The 12,717-nt window shown below is 38.9% G+C and overlaps 1 protein-coding gene across 1 annotated transcript in view; it reads left to right on the top strand.

Moving 5' to 3' along the window:
• Nucleotides 1-11,106, top strand: part of CCDC148 (coiled-coil domain containing 148) — a gene marked incomplete at its 3' end in the record, with an annotated part of 138,654 nt that extends 127,548 nt beyond the window's left edge. Inside the window, exon 9 of the mRNA XM_008574311.1 lies at nt 10,988-11,106. Within this exon, the coding sequence (XP_008572533.1) occupies nt 10,988-11,106 (119 nt within the window). The remainder of the gene's footprint in view (nt 1-10,987) is intronic.
• Nucleotides 11,107-12,717: the final 1,611 nt, after the last annotated feature.

Genomic DNA, 12,717 nt, shown 5'->3' with positions numbered 1-12,717 from the left:
AGTGCTTGCTATGGGCAAGGCACTGTTCTATGTTCATTTAATCTTCTTAACAACCCTAAAGGTTAGATACTAAAACAAACCTCATTTTATAAATGAAGAAACTGAGACACATAGAGGTTATGTAATTTCTCCAAAGTCACACAGCCATTAAGAGGTACAGTTAGGATTTGGAGCCAGGCAGTCTGACTCTGTGGTTCATAATATTAAATACCATGCTATGCTGCCCATCATTGTGATTGCTGTGTGCTGTTAATTTTGTGATTAATCAGTTTTGAGAAACCTTAGTTTCAAACTATTTGCTTTAGGGTCATTTTCATGGCTTTTGTCCTGTTCTGGTTTACTCAGAACTTTCAATTGATAGGTAATTGATAATTTAAAAACTCTTTAATAGTACCTGCCTGCTTACTTGTACACAGCTCACTACGTCTCTTGACTCTTAATATTCTCTCAGGATTTCTCTTTCTGGGTTAATGAACCACTATGACTAAACACTTTACAAGAAGCCAGACCATTATAATTCAATCAAAGTTGAAGTATCAAGTATAAGACATGATATGAACAGATAAAAAATATCTTCTTCATTGCCTCCTTGGTGCCTTCTTGTTTTAAGAAGACTGAGAAAATATTAATGATTTTGATGTGATGTTTTTACCTATCAACAGCACATTTCATAAGAAGAAAATGTCCATATAACCAGCACCCCAAATCTAATATGCTCAAACTATATTCTTGCTTGTTTCTCCAAATCTGCTCCTTCTCTAGTATTCCTTTTCTCAACAAATGGAAATCTATTCTGCCAGTGCTCAGGCCAAAAGCCTTGGTATCACCTTTGACTTCTATTTTTTCCCTCTTATACCCTTGCGTGCTGGCATGGATAGAAGGCCCTACTTTAAAATACAATCATGACTATTGTAATAGTCTCCCAATCTCCTATTTCATTTCTCTGCCTCTTCCCTTTCCATTCCCACCTTCCCCCTCCAATCCGTTTCCACACGGCAGCCAGACTGATCCTTCTAAAACTCATGTCAGTCCTCTGCTGAAAACATGTCAATGACTTCCCATTCCATTCAGCATAAAATCCAAAGTCCCAACTGGGACATACAAGGCCCTTCATAATCTCCTCCCTGCACTGCACTAATAACTCTTGGATCTCATAACCTACCACTTTCCCCTCATTTTGCTCCAGCCAGGACAGCCTGCTTCCTCCTCCATGAACATGCTAGCACAGGTCCCTCAGCCTTTTGTACTGGCTGTTCCCTCTGCCTGGAACATTCCTCTTCCAGATGTCTGCATAACTTTCTCCTGCACTTCATTTAGGGGCCTGCACAAATGTCATCTTGGGGAGAACGTCCTTGATGGCCCAACTCAAAATAGCATCCTCCTTCCCTGTCACTGTGTGTTTATCCTGCTTTATTTTTTTCCTTAGCGTGTATCACCTGACGTCTGTTTATTTGTTGACTATCTTCACTTGCCCTTCTAGAATGTAAGCCCCATGAGAAAAGGGAATTTGTCTAATTTCTTCATCACTTTATTCCCAGTATCTGGCACAAGGCACTCAAAAAATATTGATTGAATAAGTGAATTTAATGAATGAACTGTATACAACAGTATTTTGATGTTGAGGTATGGAGGAAAACATGGAAAACTAGGAGGCCCTAACAAAATGAGTGACCTTGGGCAAGTTACGTAGGCTCTGAGGGATTTCGCCTCCTCGATTGTAAAATGAGGTGTTTGGTTTAAATGATCACAAAAATCACCTCAGCTCTAAGAAGTCGAACTGTATACAACAGTATTTTGATGTTGAGGTATGGAGGAAAACATGGAAAACTAGGAGGCTCTAACAAAATGAGTGACCTTGGGCAAGTTACGTAGGCTCTGAGGGACTTCGCCTCCTCGATTGTAAAAGGTGTTTGGTTTAAATGATCACAAAAATCACCTCAGCTCTAAGAAGTAATGATTGAATGACTCAGAGGTTTGATTACTTTTCACTTTTCACTCTCCCTGACACTTCAGGTTTTGAAATACAACATGCTCAGTATATATCCTCCCTTCTCAATGAATAGTAAAAAGAGAGAAATTAAACAAGATTACAGACAAATTTATTTCAGCAATATCAACATTATGACACAATCATTATGTAATATTTCAATGCCCATACTGAAAATAGACTTTCCTCCTAAAGAAGACATGACAGTTATTTTCTAATCCACCTGGCATTTCAATTAAGAGGGAGATAACTAATGTGTTTACCCCACAATACTTTTTTAGCTCATCATGTATAAGGACATAAGACTATATCACAGCAGAAAATAGCTTATTGCCAATTTAAGTAGACAGCTCTGCTATGGAAAAATGCTCACATTAGTGACCAAAGTGAACACCTCCTAAAAGCAATTAATGTTATTTATTTATGCATATAGACATCACCTACTTCCAAACAGTTTGTAATAAAACACATTAATACTGTTGTGCTGGGTATCCTCCTCTTAGATCCCCACTACTATTGTTCCACTATGCTCTGTGACCCGGGGGTTTTTCTATGTGGTTCTTTGGCCTCTGGCTTCTGGTTTGATTCAGCCAAAGTGACGCATGAGAGATCAGGGTGAGGAAGGAGAGTGGGGTCAGGAGAGATGTCCTCCCAGCTCCTTGCCCTGTAGGGTTGTGCTGACTAGCTGTGCCCTTCACAAAAGGTCTCAGCTCCTGTTGGGTAGCCTCCCCAGCCAGCCTTCTCTGTCTCTGGTCTATGGGGGGTAAAGCAGGGCTCCGCAAGATCCCTTGTGGTTGCCTTGCACTCCAACCCTCCTTTGTTAGTTGTGTTCTTATTACATTCTTCTTCATTTATCCTAATTTTGAGTGTGCCATCTGTTTCCTATTAGGAATCATTAAAATAGAAAATCAGTAAGAAAACGAAAGACAAGAAATTAAAGGGATGGGAATATAGTTATTCAGCTAACCAAGACTAAAGAAAGGTGTTGTAATTGAACCTGGTTAAAGTTAAAGGGAAACATTTAGCTCTTATTTGCTAATAGTAGATAACATACCAGCACATCCGGAGCTCAGCATGTATTGGAGAGAGGAATGCAACCTACTCAATAGACAGCATTTTCAATAGAAGTGTTACAAGCATGTAAATCAATCCCCATATGATACTGCATCAGCCTTTATAAGGCCTATGGTACAAAATTAAATCATATTTCTGTGAAACTTTTCTATGGAAAGCGAAAGTGATGCCACATGCAAGGTGATAAGAAGTAAAAGTGTTATGAAGAGATAGGTACTGTATTCTCATCATTTGACTTGATAAAGGAATAGTTTGGAAACTTCGGGAACGAATGTTAGTCATGTCTCTTAGATGCTCCTCTTAAATATTGATTTACTTGGCCAGGCTTTTAAAAACATACTTTTGCAATTATATAGTATTTTATGTCCATCATAGATAGTTTGGAAAATAAATGAGCATACGAAATACAATAAAAATTACCAAAAATCCTAAACCACTACCAAAAGAAAATCATTAACAATGTCTTTACACTCTTTTTTTCTACATACACAGGGACTTAACTAGAATCATACTGCATGTATTATTTTTAACCTGATATTCCCCCCCCCCATTTATCAACATATCTTGCATATTTTCCCCCTTTTTCCTATGGCATAATTTTTGTGGTCTATAGTGTTTCATCAGAATTGTAAATTCAGCCAATCTCACATTTTGGGATAGTTATATTGTTTCCAATTTTTAACCTTTATAAGGATGTGATGAACATACCTGCATATAAATCTTTGCATATGTCCCTGCTTGTTAATCCTTAAAAGCTTGTTTATTAATCCTTAAGACTTTTGCTAGTTATTTTCTTCTTATTACTTTCTTATTTATTCTTCAAAAAGAGTACGTTAACTTACCCTCCTACCAGTGGTAGATAAGCTTGTTTATCAGCTTGTAGACTGGTGACTAAAGTGTTCAAGTTTAGTGCACTGATAAATAGCTGAAATAGAAACAGTCTGAATTGTGGACTAAAAGAAGATTCATTACGTTTGAATACCCAGGCGTGATGGTGGCAAGATTGACTTTCTATTTTGAAAACCGAAGATCTAGCTTTGGTTTCTTGCCCATGTAGAACATTTCCCCATCTTGCATAAAGGATGCCCTGCAAAGTAACTCTTTTGAAGCCAAATTTTAATTCAGAAACTTAAGACAATCCTAGGTTGAAACACACAGAAATGTTTATACACTTAAGTATAGAAGAAATAATGTTGGCTGAAAGGTTTCGAGGATAGGTGTGACTAAATGTCCATTTCTAGCATAAAATACCTTTAATCTGGTTCTCATGAGTAATTTGATTTAGAGAAGTACCAGGTCCCATGCTCTGTTGGGATTCAATGCACCTGTATACCCCCATATAACTAAATGAATTGATTCACTGACTGAAAAGTTGCATCATTATTGTTTAGCAGGTCCTTTTTGATTTATATGAGCTGATATGAGGAAAGTATTTTGTGCAGTGGTACTTTCTATATTCTTTTTCATTGAACCAGTTTAGCAAATGTATATCTTGTCCCTCTCTTCTGCAAGGTGTGATACCAGATATAAATAAATACTACAGTATATGGCATGATCCTTACCTTTCAGAAGTTCACACAAATGCGTGAAAAATTATGTGGCAAAATATAGATGATTGTCAAGTTGATTATGTAGAAGGAGGAATCATACTTCAATTGGTGGTGATTTTATGTGATGCAGATATTATCACTGATCTAAATGAAATAAATGGAAAAAATATTAATGTAAAAAAATGAATAATTTTCTACTAAGATGTCCTGTTATGTTTTTATATATAACAATGCTACTTTTTTTGTGTGGGGTTGCACATTCCAGGCCAAAAGTAGAGAGGAAATCTTTAAGATGCAAGGAACTATCTAAGTAAATTAGAATCTAGAAAATGGAATAAAAACATGCTTTACCTTAATGGTATACGGGTAGTGGAACTAGATATTTTGAACTTCATATTTTGTACGTTTTGTGTCCCTGGTTAAATATTATGACCTCCTCCTGACTAAGTCATTAAAGCTTTGAGATAATGATCTGGCAACAATGTACAGAAGTCTATTTGTTCAAAGATTTAACGTCACACAGATAGCTTGAAATAAGAGACCAGCTGTTTTCCTACTGCAATGCTTTAGTTCTAACTTTCTGCTTTCTATTTGTAAATAAGAAATTCTTATTTCATGCTAAATTGAATGGTTATGTAACATTAGTCTAAGTTTTTAAAAGTTAAATTTTGAGGTAGTCTAATATAAACATCGTGTTTACTAGTAGAGTTTATAATGAGAAATAAGTTGTTTGAAAGATTACAAAGGTAAGGTAAAAGTGATAAAAATTATCTTAAACCCTCTGAAAAAATAGCATAGCATTGGTTTGGCTTATAAATCTATACAGAGAATAGTTTCTTCCATTTATTTTTACTTTTACTGGCTTAACTTTACCAAAATGAACAAAATGTGGGACTGAGAAAAGGAGCATCTTGTATCCAATAAAATAGAGGTAATAAGAGGAGATGGCGCATAATGAGGGCTTTTTATGTTTTTCAGAAAAGCAAACTTTTTCTAGAAATCTCATGTAGAAGTCAAGAGACAAGCTTTAAATTCAGCTCTTATCACTTGCACTAACTTTCTGATTCTTCTGTCATTGGAATGCTGTAAGGATCACTTAAAAAGACTTAAAAATCAGTCCGTTTAAAATCTGTGTCTCAACAAATGTCCCAAAGGGCTAGTTAAATACCTCTAGTCTTGACTTTGATTTGAGGCTTGCAAAGCCAATAATTCTTGATACACAGTTCCTATGCCTATTAATCGATGAAAAGTGAATGGAACTGTCCTTAGGGAAGTACTTCGTTCAGTCTTTACCATTCTGCAAATAAAACTGCTGGCCCGGTTCCCATTCACAACTTTATTATTCTTGGACCAGAGACCAGATGTTTCCACTCACCTAACGGTGATTAATGAAGCCCTATTATGTGTCAGACATGATACAAGGTACTAGGATACAAAGATAAATAATGCAGATCAATATGGGAAATGCTATGCTAAGGATACATAAATAGTGTGTTAGAAGGTACACCTAGCTTCGTCTGGAGGAAGGGGAGAAGGAGAAAGGCTGTGAAGACAGTGCTGAGTCTTAAATGATGAACAGGAAGGATTTATCAGGCAACAAGGCAGGACAGAGCATTCTGGGCCTGTAGTAGATGCCCAAATATATCAGTAACAATGCAGGGGCAAAGCCTCATGAGAAAGAATCATGGAATGCAGGGCAGGACAGAGAAGGGAGTGCAATAAACCATAAGCAAGAGGTCACTGGTGCACCAAAAATGGAGCTAGTGTTTTTCCTGGAGAGTTCAAAGGAAGATTCAAGGAGAAGATGGCATCTGTTCTGGTCTTAAAGGTAGTCAGACTGACAGGTGGAGGAGGGAGATGAAATCATTCTGGAAGAGAAGGCTGTGCAAAAACCAGATAAGCATGAAAGATTATGGCCACCCTGTCTCTTCTATTTACATTCTCATGCTAGAAATCTCATCCATCCCTGAGGCATCAAATGCCATTTTAAATGGACATCTCCTTAATTTAGGTCTGCAGCGCTGAATTCTCCCCTTAGCACCCATTTGTACCTCCAGATGTTTGTCTGGCATCTCCACTTAGAGGTCTTGTAGTCATGTCAACTCGTATATGTTCAAAACTCAGCTCCTGTCTTTCTTTTCCAAACCCGTTATTCTCCCAGTCTTTCGTCTCAGTTATTGGTGCCACCGTCCAACCAGTTGCTCAAGCAAAAAACCTAGGAATTGTCCTTGATTCCTCTTTTCTCCAATCTCCATATTCAGTCCTTCAATAGGCACTCTGATTCCACTCAAAAGCATATTTCAAATCTGAAGACTTTACTCCATTTCCTGAGTTCAAGTGACCATTTTTGCCTTATCCTTCCATCTGGTCATCTTGTTTCTCCTTAGCTCCTCTACTGTCTATTTTCCGCTTAGTAGCTACAGCCGTCTTTTTAAGATGTAGGTCAGATTATGTCACTCCTTTCTTTAAACTCTTCGATGGCCTTTTGTTGTTGATAGAACCAAACTCTGGCCTAATCATCTAGCTCCCATGCAGCTCTCCAATCTCACCTCAAGTCTTAACTCACACCACCTGCTCCAGCTGCACCGGCCTCCTTCCAATCCCCAGCACACTGAGGTCCTTCCCACCCAATGCTGTGGCACCTACAGCTCCCTCTTCCTACAGTAGCCCCCTCCATCTCTTCCCATGGCCATCTCACTCTTATCTTTCAGATTTTATCCAAATGTCATTTCATCCAAATATCCTATTAAAAATATTTTAATATCTTTTTGTTTTAATGTAATGACTATTCTGTTTGGTTTTGAGGCTATTTTCATTTTTTATTATTTTATTTATTTTATTGTACTTTTGTTTTTTTGGTGGCTGGCTGGTAAGGATCCAAACCCATGAACTTGGTGTTATAAGGTAAATATACCTTCTAATGATTCTACCCAAATTTTTAAAAATCCTCACTCTACTTATTTCCTTCTTAGTAATTAACACAACATGTAATATCCTATTTATTCATTTATTTGTTTATTGTCTCTCTCACTTTATGGAAAGTCCCAGTTCCATGAGGCAGAGGCCTAATCTCTCTTCATGCACCATATCCCAAGTACATAGCACAGTATCTGGCTTTAAACATGTGTTCAATAAATATTTGTTGAACAAATGAATGCCAAAGCCAATAGTGTTTTAAGACTGTAGATAAGGGTTAACAGAATCCAATACACTGAGACATCAAGTAAAATAAGGATTGAAAAGGATTGTTTGGGGCTGACCCCGTGGCTCACTCGGGAGAGTGCGGTGCTGGGAGTGCAGTGACGCTCCCGCCGCAGGTTTGGATCCTATATAGGGATGGCCGGTGCACTCACTGGCTGAGTGCGGTGCAGGCGACACCAAGCCAAAGGTTGCATTCCCCTTATCGGTCACAAAAAAAAAAAAAGAAAGAAAAGGATTGTTTGACATGATCCTTTGAAAGTCACTGGTGAGTGGAGAGCAGTGAATTTGGAGTGAAGGCAGAGGTAGGAACACTGTGGGTAAGGAGTGAAATAGGAGATGTGGAAATGGAGAACAGCAGGTGTGCTAAGATGCTTGGCTGACAAAAGGAACAATGAAGGGTGTAGTGCTACAGTCGGGGGGTCTAAAGAAAGTCCTGTTAAATTTTTCTAAGGGGGGCCGGCCCGGTGGCGCACTGGAGAGTATAACAGAATCCAATACACTGAGACATCAAGTAAAATAAGGATTGAAAAGGATTGTTTGGGGCCGACCCCGTGGCTCACTCGGGAGAGTGCGGCGCTGGGAGTGCAGTGACGCTCCCGCCGCGGGTTTGGATCCTATATAGGGATGGCCGGTGCACTCACTGGCTGAGTGCGGTGCGGGCGACACCAAGCCAAAGGTTGCATTCCCCTTATTGGTCACAAATTCCCCTTATCGGTCACAAAAAAAAAAAAAGAAAGAAAAGGATTGTTTGACATGATCCTTTGAAAGTCACTGGTGAGTGGTGAGCAGTGAATTTGGAGTGAAGGCAGAGGTAGGAACACTGTGGGTAAGGAGTGAAATAGGAGATGTGGAAATGGAGAACAGCAGGTGTGCTAAGATGCTTGGCTGACAAAAGGAACAATGAAGGGTGCAGTGCTACAGTCGGGGGGTCTAAAGAAAGTCCTATTAAATTTTTCTAATGGGGGCTGGCCCGGTGGCGCACTGGGTCTGAAAGAAGCAGTTTACAATGAAGAAAATGCCAAAACCATTTCCTGGGCCCATGGAACACAGGACATAAGAATATGAGCATCCTTCACTCAAGAGCATATCGGTGAAAACAAGGAAGTAGTGTTCTGAAGGTTGAGGATGTAGGGGATTTTATGTATGATGACACGGAGGTTCCAGAGGGCCCATTAGAAAGCGCTGGAAGGGGAAGGAGTAAATCATGAGAGGGAGGGAGGGGAAGGGGGAGAGAGAGAGAGAGAGAGAGAGAGAGAGCACTCACACTATAGTAATGGATGAGGGTACCTGAGAGCCAAAGATGGAAATAATTGGTGCTGAGATTCCAAAAAGCCCCAGGGGTAACATCCTTGTAGGTCCTGCACAGAACAATGTACCAAGTGGTGTCAGGGGTCTGAGGATACTAGCAACCTGGGGTCAGTCTGCCATGGTCAAGCAATTATCTGCAAAAGGACCACTGACTTCCCTCCAAGGCCAATGCCAGGAGCAAGTGAACATGATTGTCTGTTGGAACCTAGAGAAAAAGCCTCTTTAATTCAGTATCTGTTCTTTTTTAAAATTTAGTTTTGAAGTAGCTTTACTTTTTCTGATTATGAAATACACACACATTGAAAAAGATAAGGTAATGCAGATAAGTATAAAGAGTAAAATAAAGATTGCTTATAATCCTTAGATGGAGATAATATAATCTTTGTTAACATTTCCACACCTGGCATTGATAGGATTCCCTGGCATTTATCAGTTGGGACTCTGGAATACACCTGTCAATCAATGTTTCCTCTCTCTCCCAGTCCCACCCTCTCTCTTCCTCTCCATCTTTGGTGTGCTACCTTTCTAGCTTCATCTTATTCTTCCTAAATTCAGATCTTGGTCATCTCTGGAGTGCATATCATTCAACATTAAGCTCATCCAGTTATTCATCAAGCACTGAACGGATGTCGCTATTGTGGCTGTAGAGTTGCTGTGGCTGTGGCCGTGGTGCTTGAGATGCTTCTTTTGGTTCTCCCATGTTTTTACAGCAAGTTAGGAAACCACTTAGCTGTTCATACCCACCTGCCAGAAGAGGGACTGCCACATTGCAGGTGAGGCTAACCCAGCCTCTACAGCAGACCCTCTGTGCCAGTCACTCACTAGCACTCACCATTGGGGTACTCTGTTTTTACCAGTAAGATGCAGTCTCTTGACCCAGACACAGTATGGCAGGCCAGAGTGGTAAAATGGGCCTCTGTCAAATAAACACCAACTGTGTCATCACGTTGGGAAATCCTGAATGACGGTTTCAGCCCCACCCAAACAGCGCATGTGTACTTCCAGTATTTTCATTCTGCCTCCATTCCCAGAGAAGGAGGAAAAACAGTCCTCGTAAGAGCGATGCTTTTACCTTTTTGCACTTGATAAGCCTGACCTTCATTTTACCACATAGGTCAAAAGGACTATATACCACAACCCTCCTAATTTGTTCTTTTCCTCCTTCCTCCCACCTATCTCCTGCTACTTCCCCAGAAGCATAAAGCTTTTAACATCCTGCGATCCATTAGCATAAATAATCTCATGCTTTTAAAGTAAAAATAGCTTTAAGGCTATATTTGTTAAAGACTGCATTACCATAAGAGGATAAAAATATTCTTGAGTAACAGGTACATCATATACTTTAGAGACAATAACATGCTTTTACCTCCTTCCTCCCACCTATCTCCTGCTACTTCCCCAGAAGCATAAAGCTTTTAACATCCTGCCATCCATTAGCATAAATAATCTCATGCTTTTAAAGTAAAAATAGCTTTAAGGCTATATTTGTTAAAGACTGCTTTACCATAAGAGGATAAAAATATTCTTGAGTAACAGGTACATCATATACTTTAGAGACAATAACATGCTTTTATTGTGGTTCCCTGAAAGTTGATTATTTTAGCCATAGATTAAAACCTTAGGCCTCAGCACAAGTTGCATTTCCACTTCAGAAATTGTTAAACCCTGAGTTTTCTCGGGTCATGTATCTTTGTATTTTATTTTTTCTGTTGCCAATATGTTATAAGCAGATCTAAGAAACAAAACAGATGAAGTGCCATTTAAATTTAATCTTTGCTGTATGAACCAATGGATAATGTTATAGCTTTTCCCCTCATCTTTACATATCTGTTGTTAATTTAAGTTTTATGTAACATTTATACAATAGATAAGAAAATACTGGGCTAAGAAAGAACAGAAGTGGCAGGAAATGGAAATGAGAGATCTTCAGCGTCTAGAAGAACTGAAGAAATTAATGGCTGAACAGTCGGTAAAAGACAGAGAAAGGTAAAAGAAAAAATTTTTTAATTGTGTGGTGATGGAGGTGATGAATGGAATCTTCTGTAATGTGTTAAGATAAACAATAGTTGAGGGAGCATTTTTCTACACTTAATGTATCCTTTCAACATTTATATTCACAAATGGGTAAAATGAATGTATTTTAAACTCTCATATTCATCCATGAACTTCTAGTTTTTCATTTTGTTCCTTAGGTAGGTTCCTACTTAAAACTCTCACAGAGAATTTTATAGTATTTGATTGCCTGCTGTGTGCATGAAATGATTTGGGCTGCTGCTGTGACAATATTTTGACACAGAAAGGGGAAACCATTATTCCAATAAAAAGGGAGACACAATTTACTGTGACTAAAGCTGGAGAAGACAACATATAGTTATGCAGTGCTGTGTGGTATTCATTATAATATACTTAGGGTATACCCCATACATGAAAAAACTTAAATTTCCTGGAATCATAATATAATTTGAGAGCTGGAAAGGACATGTGAGATCAACTGGCCCAGGTTCCTCATTTTACATATACACTGAGAGATTAAAATTAGTTTTCCAAGGTTACTGTATCTATTAGGGTCAATCGGGAGATAAAAACTAGCATAGTAGTTTGAACAGAGAAAGCTAAATATAAAGAACTACAAACTCTAACAGGAAATCCCTGGTATATAAAGGGATACAGAGAACTTTGAAGAATGCCATAGGGCTGAAGGAGGGTTCCCATGGAAGAAGCAGTTTGGAATTGGGGCCCCCTCTCCATCACTGGGGTTCAGACCTCATTGTACAAGCTGTGATTATGGGCCACTACTACATAGTGAAGTTCTTGGTGGGCTAAGCCAGAGCTAGTTCATAGTCATCAGGCAAACAGGAAACATCCCACTTGAGTGCAGGCAGACCAAAGCTGGATGCCAGCTATCGAGATGCTTGCAAGACTTGATGGAAATCTGGCCATGGAGGTACCTCTGAAATTTGATGGGAAACTGACCATAGGGGTGGCACTGGAATCCCATGGACTGGGTTGTACCCTACATGTGCTGCTGGCCACCATGTGGTAGAAACAAGAAGGAGTAAATGCTGGAACCAGGAAGGAAAAACACCTCCCTTCTGCAGTTTCCCTCAAGCATGCTTTTCTGAAACAGCTTAATATTTTGCCAGCTGCAAGGGATAAATATAGGGTCCAGCTCTATTTTCAGAGAGCAGACAATGAAGGGTGGATATGGAGCTAAGAGACAATAAATTGATAACCAGCATAGTTATCTAATTTAGATAGCTCATTAGTGATTTTCACAAAAGATAAATTGAAGAGAGATCTTCCATTTCATAACATAAATCACCATAAGTTACCTTCAGTAGTGAGTTTCCCTAACACATTTACCTGTTAGTCACTGTAAAAAAAATTGCCTGGAATTCTCTGTACTTCTGCTTAATTTTTCTGTGAACCTAAGACTGCTCTAAAAAATAAAGCCTATTAAAAAATTTGACCCTTAGACTTATACACAACTTTGGAAGATATAACCATTTAATACAACAAGGTTCACTTGTATCTAGGAAGCTTTCTTTGTGACCCATGTGACAGTCATCTCAAACTCCAGTCTCCAAGGTTGCAGAG

Source organism: Galeopterus variegatus, unplaced genomic scaffold, assembly GCF_000696425.1.
Source record: "Galeopterus variegatus unplaced genomic scaffold, G_variegatus-3.0.2 Scaffold1031, whole genome shotgun sequence".
Taxonomy (NCBI): domain Eukaryota; kingdom Metazoa; phylum Chordata; class Mammalia; order Dermoptera; family Cynocephalidae; genus Galeopterus; species Galeopterus variegatus.
This window is presented reverse-complemented; position numbering and strand designations above follow the sequence as displayed.